This window comes from Scophthalmus maximus, chromosome 2 (genome assembly GCF_022379125.1).
Source record: "Scophthalmus maximus strain ysfricsl-2021 chromosome 2, ASM2237912v1, whole genome shotgun sequence".
Lineage (NCBI taxonomy): Eukaryota > Metazoa > Chordata > Actinopteri > Pleuronectiformes > Scophthalmidae > Scophthalmus > Scophthalmus maximus.
Genome location: NC_061516.1, coordinates 19,056,858 through 19,078,296, shown reverse-complemented (window position 1 = coordinate 19,078,296; position 21,439 = coordinate 19,056,858). Strand labels below are relative to the sequence as shown.

At 42.7% G+C, this 21,439-nt stretch overlaps 1 protein-coding gene across 2 annotated transcripts in view; it reads left to right on the top strand.

Annotated features, from left to right (window-relative positions):
• pdlim4 (PDZ and LIM domain 4) overlaps positions 1-20,938 on the top strand; it is a 59,789-nt gene extending 38,851 nt beyond the window's left edge. For both annotated transcript variants that reach the window (XM_035626695.2, XM_035626693.2), the window contains exons 4-7: positions 8,648-8,934; positions 10,345-10,502; positions 16,331-16,469; positions 18,557-20,938. In XM_035626695.2, the coding sequence (XP_035482588.1) occupies positions 8,648-8,934; positions 10,345-10,502; positions 16,331-16,469; positions 18,557-18,761 (789 nt within the window). In that variant the 3' untranslated portion in view covers positions 18,762-20,938. The remainder of the gene's footprint in view (positions 1-8,647; positions 8,935-10,344; positions 10,503-16,330; positions 16,470-18,556) is intronic.
• The last annotated feature ends 501 nt before the right edge of the window (positions 20,939-21,439 follow it).

Below are 21,439 nucleotides of genomic sequence, written 5' to 3'. Positions count from 1 at the left end.
CAGGGTATTCTAAAGGGCGGAACAGTCGCACAAAGACCTGAGGTGAAATCAATCTGTCCACTCATCAATGGGAGTTTGACACCTTACAGGAAAGTTTTGTTTCAGTGGCAGAGACAAAAGTGAAAGAGGCTCCGGCGTATGTAATGAATCGGGGTTGACTGTGGTCGTGGGATCAGAATTCTCCGAGGATGATTTATCTTTCTAACTGCTGGTTTACCGTTGGGTGTCCATAAAAAAAGGAATAAGAGAACCTCTCAGACAACTACCTCCCTTAAACAAACCTATCCACTAGTAAACTATCCCAGTATAAGCATGTCTGAGGTATAAATTTACATCTTGATAGTGTTTACAGCCTGTAAGCAAGCTAGCGTTGTATGTCCAGCAAATGGGCGGAACTCTGCAGCAGTCTTCAAATCACAACCTCAGCACCAGCTCGGGCCTTGCTTTGATTAACATGAGGAAATACCAAACTTGAGTGAGAGGAACCATCAGCTACAACAGTTATACATACAAACATGGACATGCATGACGGGACGGCTTTGCTTGTGGGTAACTTGAGAGTAGCAAATCTCTCTCTCTCTCTCTCTCTCTCTCTCTCTCTCTCTCTCTCTCTCTCTCTCTCTCTCTCTCTCTCTCTCATGCTCTTTTCTCCTTGTTGTTTCTCTCTGTATCTCTGTAACATCTTATCCACTCCCTTCCCCTCTCTCCCTCCCTCGCCGAAGTTTTAAAAAATGTTCCCTGGCGTCTCATTTAATGAAGTGAACCTGGACGCCTGGAAACTACTAAGTCAGGGCCACTTTAGCTTCACGCTCAGGTAAATTCTTCTTTGCATGAAAAGAGGAAACATCCGCCCCCTGGGGTCACATAAAAGACCAGGGCTCTCTCCCTCTTTGTTTCCTGCTGTGTAAAGATATGGCTGGAAGCGCCTGTGCTGACACAATGGTGATTGCTCCTCAGACACCTTTCCTTTATTGGAAACAATAAATGCCCCGGGGCCTCTAACACAGGCTGAACCCACGCAGTTCCTCCAACCCTGAGCCCTCTTTGAAGAGCATGAGCAAAAAATGTACTCAATCAAATCACTGCAAGAGGGTGACAACACAACTTCTTATTGTGCCGGCAAAGATTTTTAGAAATTGTCATCCACAACCGGACACTTGAGCTTATGTATAAACAAATTCCTCAGGAAATTAGCACACAGCTTTCATAGAAATTCTGTTTTTTATAACAAAGTTTGGTTCATTTTACTTAGAATATTGCAACATTTTCTAAGTAAATGTTTCACCACTTGATCCGAATGAAAAGGGCCTGAATCTATTACGGATCTGACGTCAGCACTCTGTATTTAACTTTTCCATTTTTCATCATAAGCCTCTTGTTCTTGTCCAGCTGCCATAGTTAGAAATTCCAACCTCACTTGTGGGAATTAGATCCTGAGCAGGAAGTGACACGTGGAAGCTCTGAGATGTTTCCTTTCACCTTGGGAACACAAGATATTGACATGTCTTGGCAAGATTGCCTGATCGATGTCATACACAACTTCCTGAAGATAAAGAGGGCTGGCAGGGAAGAGATAATGATGAGGTGTCTTGGGCAGAACAGCATTACGTGCGTGTATAGTTTTGACCACCAAATTTTGACTTATGCTCCATCATGTAGTTTTGGGGAAACAGATGAGCTGTGATCAGAGTCTTTGTACAGATTCATGCAAAACAATAGGGTTCCCTCGAGAGAGGATGTAAAGGCAATATTTAGCCAACAATGATTCATCTGTATGACCACCTTAATCATTTTTTTCCCCCATGGAAGATCCCCTCCCTGGTGACTGAAAGGTATGACCCGCAGCCCATATAGTAAATTAATAATAAAAACCTGTAAAGTTGAACTTCATTCAGATAAGCCAGGTCAGATCAGCCATTTTTGCTCAATCGAGGTCACCTTTTTTTGTAAGAGCTTGTCCATCTTGGGCTGAACATTGTTTTGCTGCCTGAATAAACCTTGCTTTGCCAAATCTTGATACCCGCGGCAGCATCAGAGCACTCTTGATTGTTGTTGTTCCTTCCTGAATCAGATTCACTCAACTTTAGATGCAGTTGACATTTTCCCCTCCTGGTATCTCAACATCATTCATCAACATGTCTGTTGTGTCAAGTAGAGACCCATATGTACACCCTGTGCTCCTTGTATATACCTGTAGGCTTCTACACAAAAACACATTGATCCTCTTCCACAGTCAGACTTGACCATCGGCAGCACCGGGAGAATTCCTGCCCATGTTGGTGATCCGTTAAATCCTCCATACATTTTTGTTACCGTCCTCTCGGGGCAGGCAGGATTCAGCATAAACTTGCAAGATTCTCTGCTCTGTAAGAGCGAATCGTGTGCAGGTTGTTTAGATTTTCTAAGACATGTGTTACTTTATCAAAAACACCAGATGCAGTGTTTTCATAAGAGGTTCTCAGGAGTTGTCAATTCTGCAAGCTAACAAATAATGTCTTGTGGTCTTACAGTAGATAAACAAATCTAAGCAAAATTCCAGTATTTCATGTAATTTCTTTGTTTTAAGGACCAGTATCCTGATTTCTGAGTGCAATAGCATGTTAAGTATGTTAAATCGGAAACTTTTTCAACTGAGGAAGACAAATGCAAAGAAAAAAAATGCCCCCAGGCTTGAAAATGGCAATCTCATCTTACATCTGCATTTTAGCCTTACGGTTGTCGGTTTTACTCTTGGATCAGATAGTTTGAAGATTCTTTCCATTAATCTTCAAGTAAGTGGGAAAGGCCTATTCGTCAATGTTAAAGTCAAAAAGTATTTTGTTGGCACACAACGTCAGAAATGCCATTCTCGACAGCTAGCTACCCTGTCATTAAAGTGAAAGCGATTGTGGCCGAGCGCTATGGCCCTTGTGGAAAGAATGAGGCTTTGCAATGCGGAAGCTGAGCGGTCTGGATCACACGTCACGGAGGCTTCCAGCTTCAGCCCGGGAGCTGGCAGCTGAAGGCGAATTCTCCCAGCTAACATTAATAGGAGCTGACAGACAGAGTCCTTGCATGACTTACAGACACAGTAATTCCTTTACTGCTTGGAACTGATTTTGCTTCTGCTAAAAAAAAAAAAAAGAAGAAAAAAAGGTGATGGATAAGATAGAAATTTGTTTTAGGAATGGAACAAATCAGTTGCTTGGTCAAATATCTGTCATTAAGAATCGTTCGCTCTTTAAAAAGCAAGATAGTAATAAATTAAAGACATAACAGAGCTGTAAACTTAATTTGTCTCAGATGCTTATTTACACTAAGGAGCAGTAAAACCCGACAAGACCAGTTAGATTTTGTGCAAAAAAGTGGAATAATATTTATATCACAGAGACCCCGAATAGGTCTTAACAGCAGGGGGCCATCAAAGGTTTTTACGAGTATTCTCATCAAGTGTGCCAAAATATGTTTACTGCTACCTCTGCTACTTAATCCCCTGCCAGGGAATCTCAGACCAGTGGAGCATGGCGGCTGGAAAGTCTTTTAGCAGCTCCACATACATTCACACAGCAGGCCTCTGGGATCACAGACCTGTGACCCCACTTATTTGGTTGTTTGTGTTCACTAATCAGTCAGTAATCCCAGAAATGTCCAACTCGGTCTTAGGGTTTTGGTAATGGTGCCTTCCCCGCACTGCTTGGCTGTCAGCATGCTGGGGAGTGGACGGGGTCACTGAGAGCACTCATCGCAGGGGGAGAAGGGTTTCAGGGAGACTATAGCCGTCCAGGCCCCATTCAGATTCAGATTTCAGATTTAGAACATAATTTAGAAGGATGAAAGGACGATTGCTGTTTTGGTCTCCATCCAACCATTTCGTTTTCAGGCCCGAGTCAAAGGACCAATGTTCTTTAAATAATGTGTATATGACTATTATTGCTTATTGGCCTGTTGGCTTGATCATTTTTTAGGGGTATTTCTTTAATTATTTCCCCTTTTAACAATTTTATATGCCTTTTAGGCAAGTACTTCTACAGCTAACTAGACCATTCTGCAGTTGTATCACCGTCAACAGAGCTTTTAATCTGACAAGCTGTGAACTTGGGTCTGAAGGCTGTGTTTCTTTCCTAGCAGACCTCTGAAATAGCCGACATGCAATGTGTGGTATGAAAAAAAACAACAGCAGCTAAATAAATCATTCAAACATTTATATGCTTTGCGTACCCCTGCCCTACAGCATACCTGCGTGTCGTCCAAACCAAATAATTTAACAATCTCTTTATTGGTCACACTTGACATTAAATGGCCATCACCTGAAACTTTAAGGCCGTATCATAATGCTCTAATTGGCCACATCAGAGCACATTTAACTCAAACCATTTTGACTTGGCGAAAACATTATCGGCACAAAAAAGTTTAACAGCTTCATTTAAAAGTGTAAATTGATAAAATACGACACATTTCATACGTTCAAAACTTGGACTCCACTGCCACATTAATCTTCCTCACAGCACGCAACCCCCCCCCCACACTCCGCCTCAGCCCGTCTGAATCTGCTTCCAGCGAGGCACCCGGGGGCCAGGGAGCCATAAAGGGCTGGTTTGTGTTTGGTTAGTGGTGCAGAGCGCCATGTGAAAAGCTTAATTTCGTAGGTCTAGAGGGATTAAACCATGCAGGAGGCAGAAGAGGAGGAGGAGGATGTGGTGTGTGTGCGCGCGTGTGTGTGTGTGTGTGTGTGTGTGTGCGTGCGTGTGCGCGTGTGTGAGTTACCCTGAATTTGTTTGTGTCTCCGGTGAGGGAGGCAGGCTAAGGTCTCGGTCTTCAGTTAAAGACAGGCATATGATTTCAATTAGGGTCCTCCACCTTTTCCTCCTCCTCCTCCTCTTCGTCTCTGTACCCTGTGTGGCTGTGCGGACTGCGTGGACTGAGGTGCCGTGCAGTCTTCTCCCATTCAAGCCCTTATTTATCAGGGTGACTTTTCGGCAGGTTGATGAATTGCAGAAACTCGGTTCCTCTCTGCGGAATTCACCTCGGTTTTAATAGGTTCCCTTTATTTGTCTTTCTTTGTGTCCTTCTTTCCTTCTCCGGCTCACACAGACAAACATACATGGTCAGCGATCCTGAACCATTAGCCACGCTTGGTAACCATTGTAAAACAGGCCAGTGAAATCAGAGGGCAGCCTGAATTTATGAGCGTGCAGCGGTAGACAATGCTGGTTCTCATAAATACTTTAGTTACTGTTTCTTTTTTCTCTATGTTCGTTCCCCATTTCACAGTTTTTTTCCTCCGAGCTGGGAGGGAACGCAGGGCGAGATATGGGAGAAAGTGAAAGAGTAGCCATTCTCAAGAGAGAGATATTAGGAAATAGATGATCTCACAGATGGCCTTCTTCAACAGTCTTGTTATGTCGAGTTTCTGTTGGAGCTGCTCATATAAACTCATATTAATTTTAAACTGTTTTGACTACATTGGGAAAACAAGATAAGGTTACCAGGAGACTTTGGGTGATAAGGCATCCACCAGATTACCTCGAGTGTCACCTTAACACAGAATCCCCATTAAACTCTTCATGGAGTCCAGACGCGGAAAGGGAAAATCAATCTTTTTAATGAGACAGTTGTCTTGCTGCTGATTTTCGTGATGAAAAGACACCAAGCCACCGTACGTCTAGAGCAACTTGAAAGCACTTGCATAGTACTGAAAGTTACCAAACTGGCATTTTTATAAGGCAAGCACCAGATGTGCTGCCTTATAAATCTGCCATCCACCCAAGGCAAATATCTTGGCAACAGACATGCAAGGCCAGAGAGGAAAAAGTGTCTTGAGAAAAGAAAGACAAGGGAATGGTTGAGGAGGCAGGGAAAGAGAAGGAGTCCAACCATCCGAGCAGGAGTGTGAGGCTGAAAATGGCTGAACATTTGCATCCTACTGATAGCAGGGGAATCTACCTAAAGCAGTGGTATTAGGCTGCAGTACTTACTTAATAAATCTCTATCTTTACACTTTTGAGAACTGCATTTGTCTTTGCAGGATGCCAATACCGGTATGCCACTTACAGCCTCAAGCTTAGTTCAGGCTACATGACTTTCAAAGTCGTCGGATCTAGATTTTTACATCCATCTGAGACAAAGTTTGTGATTTATGCAAATACAGCTAACTTTATTTCTTCTTCAGGGTCATTTCTGTCTCGTACTTTATTTCTCTTATTAAATACGTGACCATTCATGTCTGCGTGTCGTTACCTGTCCTCCCGCCCACGGCGTGTTTGTACAGATTAGGAGTCATACAGTAAATGTAATGTCTTAACTGTCATGCCACTGCGGGGGTGTGTAACATAATACACTCTCTGGGATTTTCCCTCAAATCGCTTCCTTTTATTCTCTACGTGAATAAACTTGCCTGACGGTTATACAGTTATTGTACTGATTGTTATTTGCAGATATACTTTGTCTATAAATGTTAAGACTAAAAAAGAAGTGCGGCGACAGCGATTTTTAATTTGTTCTTAGGATGTTGACACACGATGAGTTGGCAGTGAAAAAATAGAAAAAAAGTTTGCTAGGTTCAAAAGGGCACTTTAATGAAAACAGGCAGAAAAATACTCATCTGAAATCGAAGTAGATAAAGAAACTGGAGGAAAGGTTTTTGTGATAGAAGGATAGAAGTGGTTTGAGCAGAGAGATCGAAAAGCAATGTGGATTTCCCAGTATATCGTTTGTGACTGTGAAAGGGATTTTTCACAGCTAAAGATCATTTAGAGATAAGATTGTTCCCTCTATACTTATTGGTCAACCGTGTCTGCGCTAGGGGCAAGAAAGTAGATTCAGGAAGAAGTTACCTCGTTCCTTGTTGCTTGTCCAAGTGCGACCTTGATTCCTTCTCTAGCTCGCTGCTACTACTTCCACGCAGGCTGCTGTAGTTCGAGTGCTCTGAATCCCAGAAAACAAACCTGGCTACAGGAGCCATTCATCTCAAACTCGGTATACACCTGGTAGTTTGGTCGGATTGAGGTCGGATCACGTCTGCACCAAACAAACTGCTCCAGTTTCACACGATGTGGTAGTCAAGGGGATGTTTTTTTATTTAATCAAACTCATATTACTGTATGTCATCAATCTGTGCAAATAGGACGAAAGCCAACGAGACAAGGTTTGGCTTGTTTGGTGCTGTGGTGAGAACCTCGCTCGCGGAGTGAGCTTGGTGTTTCGGACATTCTGCCCACTCACACTTTTGGCTTTTGAGGTGAAGCTGCATTTACTCCCCGGCCTTCTTCCCAGAACTCCAACCATGAACAGCCACCTGCTCGTATTTTCTCCCGGGGCTTTCTGGATCCATCCATCCTCACTGCCCAGGGTTTTTTTTTTTTTGTAGAGAAGGAAGAGGTGGTTTAAAATTACTTAAAAGTCGTCTGTCTTAACTGCAGGAGGGAGGCAGGCCAATGACAGGACATTTTCCCAAGTTCAAGATGTGGGCTTGTCGGTGTAGATGTGGAGGAGGTCTCAGTTTGGTGAAAAGAGCTGATTACAGAAGAGCTGTGCGAGTGTGATCGTGTGTGGTCCAGGCGAGGGCCGAGGACAGGATGACATCCAGCAGACCCATCTGTTGAAATGACAGGGGTCCTGTCTGGAGAGGCTGTGGAACCTCGACCTCCTGTGGCTACGGCACGTTTAAACACACAGACAGCCACACACAGGCTCCCACGCAAACATGCACGAGCTCATTCCAGCGGGTCAACAGTGTGATGGAGAATGACTCCATTCTCACCCTGCCGCATTGCCTAACTCAACTAAACAAGTCACTTTGTTTCCACTGAATTGTTTATCTTCAAAAACTTACGATCGCGCGCAGCCATGTGTCATGCCGCTATCTCTCAAATAGCACTAAAACGCTATCAGAGGTTGTGACATCATTGGAGGCCATGCAGTCAATAAAACTTTTATCTGTACAGTTTCAGTCTATAAGACAGAAGAGCTGCGCTGGCACTGAGCGTTATCACGCCTGTTCGCTGATAAACAACGAGCTGCTCAATGACGTGGAAGGTTTTTTTGCAAATGCATGAAAAAGGGCGTTGACCTCAGGATAAACACGCTCACTGAGCCGCCGGTGGTGTAAATGTAGGTGACTGTGCATCTGTCCCGCCTTAGTCCAGCAGAGTCTAGAGAGTTTGCTCCAGCATGACAAATAGATGATAATGTAATCTTGCACAGTACATCAGCTCTTGTCAGCTTCTATAAACTATTCAATTCTTAGGAAGCAGCCTTGGGGGGGAGAAAACAAAATATTTTTTTCAATATTTACACCCCACAAGTTTAATTTGTTTTGACCGAAACATCTGCAGGAAATATAACGCAAGCTCCCTCTTAATAAGCCTTGCTATTAAAGAGGGGAACACACAAATGAAGGGGAAAAAGCCCTTTTCTCTCATACCTCACCACCACAAAGCCTCGTTTGGCATTTTGGTTATCCAGGCAGGGCATCGCCAGGCTTGTTTTCTTGTTCCTCTTCTCTTCTTACATAGGCTGCATTTTGTTATAAACCCATTACCAGTTTTTTCCTTCCTCCTAACATTAGTAGGTCTTCCTCTATCGTACCAAGCTCCTTCTCTTTCACCATCACATTCCAGTTTCTCTGTGTACATACATCATAAATATATCTTTTCTTCTGTCTTTTCAGAATTTCCGCCCAATCACGAGCGGATACGGCGGTTACAGCCGTAAACCGTCATACACCCCTGAACCCCAGTCCCCGCAGCCCACTCACCCCACTCAGCCCACTCAGCCCACTCAGCCCACTCACATGAACAACGGGCACTCCAGACCCAACAACGGCCACAGCCACGGATACGGTAACGGAACTGGACACGCTCAGTACAACAACCCGACGGGGCTTTATGGCGGCAGCAACGGCGACCGATGTCTGCCAAGCAAGATGGGGGGCCTCAGCCTCAGCGCCACGCACAGGTGAGACAACGAACTGTGTGTGTTGTGCAGGACAGCAAACAGATCCTAAAGACACATTTTATGGTTTTGACAGAATAAGTAGGTAGTGGGTATAAAAATGCAGCTGCCCTGTAGTTTAACAGTTTTTACTTTTATTTTTTTTACTTACTTTTGGACATAAGTGTAGAGCCACTTGAACAAAAATGATGCTCCGTCGCTTTCTCCGTGTAAGCAAATACAATATTCACAGTTCATATAATCTTATAGAAATTCATATGCACATTTTTCAAGCTCTTTGGGATCCAGTCTGAGCCATACATCTATGCAGGGGTTGTTGATAGTAGGAAGTGTTGAGGTGTATCAGCTTTCGCAATATTCCCACACTGGCCTCAATGCACAGCATCACTGTGGGAAAATCACAGTGATGGTTGTAAATAGTTGTAACTCTCGAGTTTCCGCCTCTCAAATCCAAACTGTTAAAGCCTCACCAGGTATATTAAAAAATGTGAACCTGCAGTAAATTGTGATACTCAACAGATGCATGTGGTGATTCCCATGAACACGCTCAACGGCAGATTGCGCACACAGAAACAGACGTGCGCACACACACGTCGAATGTCTCCAGACACACCTGCGCAGATTGCCATGAGATCTGGAAAAGCCATTTGTTGTTGTGCATCCCCTCAAGTGGACAATAAATGTGTGTGTTTAGTCTCCCAGTGAACATCCTCTTCAGAGTTTTCCCCTGTACGGGACTGTTAATCCGTGCCGGGCCCACACACACGCTCACACACACACACTCACAGCACTTCCTTCAGACTCCTGGAGGGGAGTGTGGAGACAGACGGGCAGTTAAGTGTGTCAGGATTTGAACCCATCTGTCATCAGCCCAGCGCATCTCCCGAAAGGTTTGAACGTATCAGATGAACGTGAACCATCCTGTGAGGTTCGGGAATAACTTGATGGATGGATGAACATGCTGGACCATAGCTGTTGTGATTAAGACTTCATGCCTGTGGAATCACATGTCGGGTATAAAGTATACACCTCTTGTTTGTCCATCTGTTTCAGCAAAAGACAAATCAGCAAGATGTGATCTGTCTGTTTAAAGAAAGAGAAATGTTGTATTTCTTCCGTAGATTTTTTTTTTTTTTTCCAGATTTCTTTCTTTCTTTGGTGGTCTGGCAACTGTCATCTGTTCTTTTATCTCGTTGTTTAGGCTACTTCAGCTCCGTTCTTTCCTTCCTTGGTCAAACATCACATCATGACACCACCTGGTAAAAAATGTAGAGGCCAAAAAGAGAATAAGCCGCGTCACCCCGATGTTGCCTTGACCGTTTTTCTAAAAGGAAATGGATGTTTTATTGCATTATTTAATTATTATGATTGCGTTGCAATAATACTGCATCTTGCCTCTCTTGTCTCCTTCAGCCCAGAACCTCCCGCTCAATCCCCCGTGGGCGGTAATGGTTTCAACCCACAGTCCGACGTCTACAAGATGCTGCAGGACTACGAGGAGCCCGCCTCTGAACCCAAACAGTCCGGCTCCTTCAAATATCTCCAGGGAATCCTGGAGGCTGAGGATGGAGGTAGCGTTTTTTTTTTGTGCTACACTTTATGGACATCATGCAGGAACAGGGAAACAACCACAGCCAATAAACAAAAGATAGAATTGGATTGATTCATTGTTACTAAGATTGGCAACTTAAGTCCTTCATGTACAAAAACATACTTAAATCTCAAGCTATTCTGGTTTGATTTTGCTAAAAACATTGAGTGATTCATCTTCTCACTAATAAGTGATGAAATGAGCCATTGATGCTTTTTCACAGCTGCCGCTGCTGCTGTGTCATGTTGAAAAAATTACACTTACTGCCAAAGTAGAAGAATGAAGAGCCATAAATACAATACCAGAGTGCTGTGCAGGGCTGCATTTTGTCACTGCACGGCCCAAATAGTCTCTTCATGAATGTATTTTTTTTGGTAACATGGTAAATCCCCTTGTTTTGCCTGCCTGCGTGCATCCACGCAATTCTCACAAACATTTTTGTGAGCTCACATTGTTTATATACATGTATGGTGGAAATTTTTTTTAGAGTAAATATTTCCTCCTTTGCAGATGAGTCCGACTCCTCCCGCCAAAGGAACATGTAGCTCAGACGGCTCCTCTGCGACTGTGTTGTCGAATCCTCTGTCTAACTGGCATAGTTTTCCTTATATAGAAAGACACCGGACAGGGTCAGGGAGGAAGAGAGAGAGGGAGAGAAAGAGACAGAGAGGGCAAGTCGGAGTGAGAGCGAAAACAAGAGACACAGAGAGAACAGGAAAAAAGACAAAGTACTTTAAATAGCTCCCGCACGGATGAACAGGGGAGGGAAGTTTTTGCAAGGCAATTTACTGCAAAAACAACCTCACAAAGGACAATAAAGGGAGAAATATAGTTTTCCTGTCTGCCCTTCTGACCACTCAGCAGTCCAACTGTTGAGAGGGAGTCATGTGATGCTGACAGGAGCAGGAGGGATAATCCCCGGAACTAAGACCTTCTCTTCAGGCTCCTTTTTTTTGTTACCGAAGCAGGACAAAAGTTGTGAAAGTCGTAATGATAAGCCGAGTGTTGGTGTGTCGCAGCAGAAATAGAATGGCCCTCAGTGGAGAGGGGTTATGACCTGTCAATGATTGATGTATTTTTTTCTCAACCTCAGCAGCGAACGAGGAGACGTCCTTGAGAAGAGTCATTTAACGCTCACTGCTATAACTAGTGTGTGACCAGCTGTTAATGTATGAATCTGCAGTGTCGCCGTTCGGTAACCACTTCCATATACATATTTAATGTATTTTAGCGCACTTAATACATTTTGTCATGTGAACGCCTAATTCTCACTTAGAGAACCTCTGTCCACTGATTCTGCTCTGGCTTTTATATGCACTGAGAGAGTTAACTCACTCTGGTTTGCCTGATGTGGTCTTTGGATGCCCGTACTGAAACAGATGTTTTTTGTTCGAGAACCTAATGATGGCTAATACTACTTGGTCGAAATTTGAATATTTTTCACGCAACAAAACAACAACAAAACATCTAGTTTATGTGTCCTCCTGGGGCCCATTTCACAAAATTACTCCGCATGCGACTTGGGACCATTTTCTTTTGCCTTCATTTGAACACTTTCAACCAAACACTCTGTAGGAATGTAGGACTCACAAATGTGTCCGCAATGAGACGGTAAATGAGTTTGGCGCCATTCGTGTGGACGAAGTGGTCGCAAATCGCTCGTGTGAACCAGGCCCTGATTTTTAATTTCTGAAGCTGCTTTCAGACAAGCACTGAAGTCTGGACATTTTCCTAAAGTTTTCCCGAGGGGCTGTTACGTGAGAACACAAAGGTCTGCAAGTGTTTCTTTCGGAAGTTTTCTTGGCAGCAGAGGATCTCCGGAGGATTCTCGGCCATCGAGTGGGCGCTCTACCCAGGAGCCACCACCTCGCCTGAATGTTCCGGAAATGTCTCTGCTGTGTGAACGCAACTGACTTGAACGATCTCCTGTTGCATTCTTCATATGTGAAAGGGCAAACTATTATTGGTGAAAGGAGAGGTATAGTTTCATTCATTTTTTTCTGGTTTCGTGCACTGTGAAACTGTGTTCAGACACGAACTCTGGAAAATGAACGCAAAATGAACATTTTCCATAGCTCCTGTCTGAAAAAAGCTTTACAGTGCACAAAAGTAGAAACAAAATAACTAAAATGATATCTCTTCTCTCACCAATAATATATGCTGTGTATTACATTCCTGATAACAAAGCTCAGAGTGTACCTCACCTCTCGCCCAAAGACAGCTGCGATTGGCCCCAACCCCACAGCGACCCTTAAAAGGATTTGCTGTTTAAATATTTAAAGTAATACAATATTTAATCTCTGACAGTATGATACACCTCAAATGGAAAATCCTCTGTTTCTCACATTTTCTAGGAAGAAAAAAAAGCAATGACTGATTTACTTTCCCTGTGGAATATTACCATCCCTGGGCAAAAGTGAAAACTTCCTTCGGGGTCATCACGCCTCTGGGTCAGCCTTTTGATGTGAGAACCGACAGGATAATCCACAGCACAAGGAACAACTGACTGCTCCTGCAGCAGGGCCTGGAACGCTGCCAGGCTGTTTCAAACTTAATTTAGTGCTTAATGTTGCACTCAAAGCAATGAGAGAAGGGGGGGGGGGGGGCTGTTGGAGGAAAAGGCTGGTGCTAATGACAGACGAAGGGGCTGCGGGAGAGAAGTAAGTAGCCTTGCTGACGGATTAAAGAGATTAAAGGGAAACTGTGTTTATCTGCTGTCAGTGGCGCTTCAGTTCGGGAGACTGACAGATTGACTGACTGACTAAATCCTTGAAGAAGTGAACTTGACGAACCTCAGGTTTACATCGGCATCGTTTTCAAACCTACCTGTCTCGACGTTCATGTTTGGCGCCGTCGCTTAATCCCTGCGAGAGCATGAAACCCCTGTCGCCAAAGTCGGTCCCTTATTTTGGTTGTCGCACGTTAATATGTCATATTAACAGCCGAGCAAATCTGACACTCTCAGGCTAAAGTGAAATCATCCTGTTTTGTTTTTTTTGCACGCATACCTCGTTGTCAGGCTTTTAAATCACCGCGGTTGGTCCCCGTTTGAAGGAGTCCCCTGCAGAGGCCATCGTGTTGACTTTCGGGGGCTTTTAAAGTTAAAGCAAACAAGAGTGTCAGTTTACCCAGAATTCCACAGGCTTTCCCGTGATTGGCTAGCGGTGCCGATATACGAGGGGTGGAGCGGTGTGTTATATAGTTGTGTTAGGTTAGGGTGTCTAAAGCAAAATATGGCCTAAAGATGGATAGAATATAGAGCGTTGTCAACTTACATGCTAACAAATAAGCATTTACTCATGAACAGAACAATGGCTGTGTGTTGTGAAGAATTGCACTTAAATGTAGATTGAAGAGAAGTGATTTCTCAGTCACAGGAATTTTATGTATTTATTTCTGTAACAGCTGGGAGGAAAATAAACTGAACATTAGTGCCAGTGACCTCTGCGAAACCTCACACCATCCCCAGGAAAAAAAAGCCATATTTTCTACCCTTTGCTGTTTATTTCCAGGGGTATTTCAGGCTGTGACCTTTCTCAGAATACGACCTCTGTGATTTAAAACATCCATCAGCATCTCTGGTATGCAGAGACGGAAATGTTATACTTTCAAAGTATAACACTTCTCTGATTATTGATGCCTGCTGGATAATGAAATGTAAACCTGAAATGCTCACAGAGAGAGCTGTTACCGGCAGGTCGTGTTGTGACCACGATTCAGATCGGTAAAGTGATAAATAAAGATGAACGTCATATCAGTAAAGTTCCCCTTTAAACGGCGCTACGGAGAAGTTTAGTTCTGGAAGTGAGGTTTCGAGGAACAGGTGAGGGAACGTTCAGTTCAGTTAATTGTTCCAAAGGGATCGAGACAGACCTGAAAAGATACAAGATTTAAAGCCCAGTTTAGATTTTTTGGTCCAGTGGTTGTTAAACATGTGATTCCATTGGTGACCCTTCAACTGTCCAATGGCACAGGGGAACTGTTCTTTGCAACCAGACATTAATCATTCATATCCTTTAATATTTGCTTACTCTATGCAATGGTTTAAAAAAAAAAAAAAAAGATTGACAAATGCCCGCCCATTAGCTCCCAGTGACCAGTGTCATAACAACACTGAGTTCCGCAGTTTAAAGTGATATGTGAAAAAAATAAATTTGGTTTTACATCATAATAAATCACTGGCATTGATACCTTTTCTGTTTAGACTACACTGTCATGTGAATATTTCTACCATATTCATTAACTTTTCTTTATCTTGTGATAATGTTTTCTCCTCTTTCATTGCGTGTGTGAGCACATAAATTGTAAATATACATTTCAGCTGATTCATTGTTGTAATTCTCCAGTTCCATTTCTTTCTAAAACAATTTTCCTGCATGAATCAAGAGCTGCAGTTCGTGGTCAGGAACAAATCCCCCCCCCCCCCCCCCCCCCCCCCCCCCACACACACACACACACACACACACTACCTCAAAAAGTCGGAAATACAACCAAATCCCTCAACAGCTGCATAAATTTATAGTGCTACAGCTGTTTATTTTTCTTTCGATTTTGTAATTCGCCTTGCCTTGAATTCCCCCCGGCTTCAAAACTCTGCACTTGACAGGTTTCAGTCAGACGGAGGCCAACGTGAGCGTTTATCACTACATCTGCTCGACATTAGTCGCAGTGGAGGACACACACTGAACGTTGTGAATGTTGTCAACATGTGAACGTTGTGCAGGATGAGCTGCGTCTTATAATCTGCCAACTTGCCAACAACAAGCTGTGTGCAAGCGATACTAAATAAGCACTCAGTCAGCCCGCTTTGGATTTTTTTTTTTTTCATTCCTGACTTTGATTAGTCAACTTCGCTCTCTGTGAGAAAGTCACAAGAGCCGCAGCACATGAAAGGTTTTTTCCATTGGAGTGCATCATTAGGTAGTAGAGACATTAATCCCAGGAATAACAAACCCAGCTGATGTCGGTCTCTTAAACACACCATGGAGCGGTCCGAGACTAACTGTTACTGAGAGACGGAACGTCCTTTGTGTCGGGTGCCAGATGCCGTGGTAATTAGACTGTGGCGTGTATCGGAGATATACTGTAGGTGGCCTGTGGGCCCGGATAGTCTCTCTGGCACATCACCAGAGGAGGGAAAGTCACTACTGCACTGCAGGTCATGGCTCTGTCCCACTGATCTGCCCTGGATCCACTGAAGGAGTTCCAGTTTCATGCAGTCCAGGTTGACATTATTAAATGTTCATAATAAAATATATATATATATATATATATATATATATATATATATATATATATTTTCGCAGGAAGGCAGCAATCATCTTATTACCATCCTCCTTAAAATATATGTGAAACTTGAATAACATAATGAACATAATCTACAGAAAGAACAGCTGCAGCTGATCGAGTTGGTGTCTGTTTGTTGTTGTCTTTGTTAAACTTGAGAGAAAATGTCTTGAAGATATTTCCATTGCCTTCAGTACTTTACCAGATATTTACATTAAACAAAGGAGATGTGTCCAACACTTTTAACAGTCAGATGAATGTGGTGACTTTTACACATTGTCATTGTCATTGTTACACTATAACATGTATTAATAGAATGTTTTATTGTGGTAAACTCCAAGCTGTCTTGCGAGTATGAGTGTATGAGTGAAGTTGTATGGATTCAAATGACATTAGGCTAAAAAAAACAGAAACACTTCAGGGTATTTTGCTGTATAGTTCAATAGCAACACAGACAAAAACTCCTGATCAGTTTCCAAACTTACTGTATTCATTCTGTTGTTGTTGTTTTGTTGTTTCTAGGCGTGTCCCCAACAGAGAGGATGAGAAACCTTAAGTCTCCGGTCAGGTCTCCGATCCCCAAACTGGGGAGCCCCATTCCCAGCCCCATGTCTGGTCTTCAGAAGCTACCCCAGTGCACACGCTGCTGCAATGGCATTGTGTGAGTATTGTTCTCTAATTTCAAAATAAATATGGAACACGGACTAGAGTATTCTTTCATTGAATGTACGTAAGCATGTAATTGTGTTTTTCTTTGTTCTTAAAATGAAAAAAAAAAAACGCTCAACACATCCGTTATATGTTAAATATTTGAACGGTTTGATGTATTTTCATTTCAAAACATTTGCGCCACATCGTAAAACTGAATGTTTTAAGTTATGCTCATGAGCTCACCTGCTGGAGAACATATACCACATGCCACGGCCAAGTCTTTACTGCAGCAGCCAGAGCCTCTTGCTGCATGTTATCTCCTCACTCACCCCTTCTTGTCTCGACTATATCTGTTAAATAAAGCAGTAATGCCAAAGAAAATACTCTTTGGTCTCCGTGGTCCACAATTACAGACTGCTGAAGTTACAGTAAATATGATACTGGGGGAAGAAAAAACACCACTGATTTATTCTTGGATTTGCTGTTAAAGCTGTTTCACTCCCCCATCTGGAAGGGATATTTTTTTTCTCCCACTTGTTTTATCATACCGCTCTTGGTCATAAAGTTAAAACGTTGAACTACGTGAGGTGGGTCATGGTTCTCCCCCGAAACGGAGAAGTTGAGTCGCGCGGGTCCGACCTGCACCAAGAGGCCTTTTGCAAGGACTATAGAAAAATCCATTCCCGTTTCTCATTTTAATGATCAAACCAAACTCTCCTCTGCACCCTTTCCCACGCACACATGCTGTATTCACAATTACAAACTCCATCGGTACGTGTATATACACAAGCTTGCACTAAACATTAAACGCATGCATATGCACATGCACACACCTTTCCGCCCAAAGTAAACTCATGCACCGGTAATCCCTCTCCTCTATAAAAGCAGCTGCAGGTAAAGCAGTGATGTCATCGGCTTATTTTTACTCGTGAACAAGGGCACATTGTGGGAGCTTGCATGGCACAATAAAGCCGTTATGACCTGGGAGAATTTTACAGCTTTTTAAACAAGTGTAGAGCACTGTGTCAAGAGTTTATCCTGCGAGTGCTGCGGTTAGATGGGGAAAGCAGTAAAAAAAACTAAACAAAAACAACACAGGCTTATGACTGAATGGTCGCTGGCCCGAATCGTCAGTCCATAAAGGAAAATGTTACTGGGAGCAGTGAATGAAACAACGCCCTGAACAACTGCAGTCGCTGTGTCACTTGAGTAAAGCAGTGAACGTCTAAAGTGAACCAATGTTGATCAGTGGCCAGTAGAATAAACATGTACTGTTCACTCTTCACATCAGACAGTGTCAACAAGTGTTATGTGACATATGAATAGGAGATATATCCAAATGGTTTCTTGGCTGCAGTTGCTATAAAGTATGATAAATGTTGATTTGCATAGATTATGGGAAGTTCAATAAACCAAATGTGAGTGTTCGGCTTAATGTAATGTCAGCTGCAATGATGATGCTTTGCAATCATATGTTCATTATCCTGTCGTGCCCTCATCCATTTTGCATCCGTTCAACCCTGTGATGCTCAATTATTTCTGTTTTGCTTTTCCCATACGCTACATATAAGGCTATGTAATTCCTGTGCACTGCAAATAAGAATAAATTTCACATTTAGACTACAGAGTCCAGCAGGACATAAAAAAAGCCCCGAGAACAAGAACTACAGATCGGTCAACACACTTAACATAATCATAACCCTCAAGATGGATATTAAAGAAGGGTTGAAGGACACGCAGCTCGTCCAATAATTAAATCTTGATAGGGGGGCTCTTATGGATGAAGAGCCATAAACAAGTAACATAAACACACACACCCAGAAATACTCTCTGTTCGAGAAGATTATGCAGTCGAGAGCTGCAGTATAGGTCGGTCAGTACATTGAACATGTTCACGTTTCAGCTGGTCCTGCATTTTTTTTGGGGTCACCAGGGCGCAAAGTGTTGCTCGTATAAAAACACCTGTATGCTTCATGTATCATGACTTGGTTTTCACTGTGCAATCGTCCTCTGCACAGTGAAATGCCTGTACCACAACTTTAACGCCTTTGTTAGTCTCAACTGTCTCTCTTGTCTCCCTCCATGTCTCCAATCCAGCGGCACCATCGTGAAGGCCCGGGACAAGCTGTACCACCCCGAGTGCTTCATGTGCGACGACTGCGGCCTCAACCTCAAGCAGAGGGGCTACTTTTTCATCGAGGACAATCTGTACTGCGAGACCCACGCCAAGGCGCGCGTCCAGCCCCCCGAGGGCTACGACGTTGTTGCAGTGTACCCCAACTCCAAGGTGGAGCTGGTCTGACACGGCAATGTGGAGCTGGTCTTTCTGTGAGAGAATGGGTTCCGCTGAGTATCCTGTGGCACAGATTAACCCGGGCTCTGTCGCGCAGGAATGCCGATTTTGGATCAGTTATAATCTGTGGGAGAAGAGTTTTTGTTATGTTTCAGTGATCCGATATCAGCATTTCTATGATGACAGACCTAATAAATGCTATGTACATTGAGCATGTTGAAATGTGTTGAGAATAAGGCTTGGTTCTAAAGACTAAAGTCTAAACTCCAACACATTAAAAAGCTGATGTAGTTTTTTATTTCCCAATCTGAATCCTCATCTCTCAATCAATATGTTTACATTGATAAACTAGACAAAAGAAAACCAGTTCATAGGTTCACCAGGTCATATTTACAAAAGAATTTCAGATGCAAGTTCATATCCACATCACAAGCACAGCATATTACAAAATGATTCCATGTAATAGGACAGAAAAGGACTGAGATGTTGATGCAGTTTGAAACGACCACACCAGCAGCCGGCGGTCTGTTTTTCAAATGATTAGCATTGCAGTTTATTACCAGCGTGAAATCCGATGACAGCTGTCACTTAAGCCTTAAACTTTTAACTGTAGAAGAGGAATGTGTGTGAGATGTGCGTTACCAGGAGAGGGTTTTTTTGAGCTGATTGGCATGTTTGCTGTGATGAACAATGCAGAGGAGTCGATGAAGACTTTTGCATTTAGCCTTTGAAACGAGTTTCCAACGCACTCACAACACTAAACTACAAAATATGCAAATTCTTCTAAGCTATTGTGATATTTTGTTCCATTTATGGTTAGTTAAGTTTAAAGTTTTCTGTCTTTTTAACTATGCTACAGTTACACATTTGAAATTTACATGTATGCAGTTTATCTTTCAGACTTTTTTTGCTAACATTTCTCACCGTAAACAATAATTCATTATAAGCAGATCAGGTATGATTGTGATTGTCTGGAATGTGCTTTGGGGTGTGGGTCTGCTGAACTATAACCTTTAAGGAAAGCCTCCGTATGAAAGCACCGCCTTTTGAAATGTAAACAAATCTGAGCAGGAGACGTCCTCAAAGCTCTGTGAGAATCTCTAGAACTCCGGGGGGGAAATCTGAGTAAAGATGTGATAGCAAAAACCTAAATTCATATTTAGCTAATTGAAAAACAGTAGAGTGAGATATGCCTTTTTTTAACAAAGAAGCTTCTGGCTCGTGCACCTGACCGAGAGAGGCGTTTCAACTCTCGCAGTGAAGAATTCAAGTTCATGGGGACGAGAGCACAGAGTTCACTGGGTGTGTTTATTAAAAACACTCCGGGTTAACACCAGTGTGATGCATGGAGCCGTAGAAAACTGTTAGAAACTCATTAAGTGGGACTCCACGCTCGGCAACATGTGGAAGTAATATTCACTTTGTTTGGATTTCCGGACCCGTCACACAGATACATTACGGTTGCTTTTATTTTTTGGGAAGATGAGAAGAGACAGAAGTTGGAAGCGTGCACAGTTTTTTTTAGTTTTTTTCTTGCCTTCCTACTATGAATTCAGATTTCTGCTCGCAGCCAAGTCCACGAAACAAATTCAATATTTTTCTACTTGTCCTCTGAGAGAGGGGGGACGGACAGGGAGGGGGTGAGAGAAATGAGGGGACGGTGTTTTTCTGTGTTTTCTTCTCCCGACACATTTTTTTCGGTGGCCACCATTCTTGGCAGATTGTAAATGGTGAAGTGAACTGGATGGAGAAGAATCATTTCATGCTTGGTTTTAGGGTTTCCGAACAAAACTACTTTTTATAATTTAAAATGAGAAAAATGAATTCTGCAGTGCTGATATCCATCTTTTTTTCATTTTTTTTTAGATATCAACAATGTCGCGTAGCCACTGGTATGCCGTCTATACTAGTTATCTTGTAAATGATGTGAAAATTATATTGCTACCACATTGCTTGTTTAGTATTGTACATATTTGTTGTTTCGTGATCGCTTTAACATATATATATATAACATGACACTCACATGCCTCTGCATAGCCTTTGTCTTTAAAATAATTTCTTTGACACAAATCCTCTTTTTTGTGTTTAACTTATTGTTCTACCGACACATGTTTTTGTTCTGGATATTCTTATTTGCCTTCTTTTTTTTCTAGGATCTGAATAAAATGAGAAGTGTATTACAATGACACGATTGTTCACTGTTCTTAACTGCACTGCGTAAAAACAAAACATGTTTGAACCATCTTAAAAGATATAATAAGACCACCAGGCTGCAATATGTGTGTCTTGAGATGTAAAACCTTAGACATCCACTTCACAGATGCCTTCATTCTGTGCATAAAATTGTCAGGACATATGGTTTCATAATGTTGTGTTTCATACAACTTTATTCCCCCACAAGCAGAAGGGCACTCCAGCGTAGGAGTAGTCCTATAGTGCCTGGGTGAGAAATGGGCCGTGGTGTTGTTTAGTGATACTTATGTACAGTAGCACTGCAAATGTGTTGATGGTCATCACATTTCCGATAGGCAGATTTCTGAATTTTCAGAATAGCACATACGTCAAAGTCACAGTCACAGTGCGTGGCACGGGTTCGAGGGAATTGTTGCCATCATAACCAGGAGGTGAGAGGTCACCCACAGCAATGCCCCATTAAACGATCTCCAGCGACTCGACACCTACAGTGT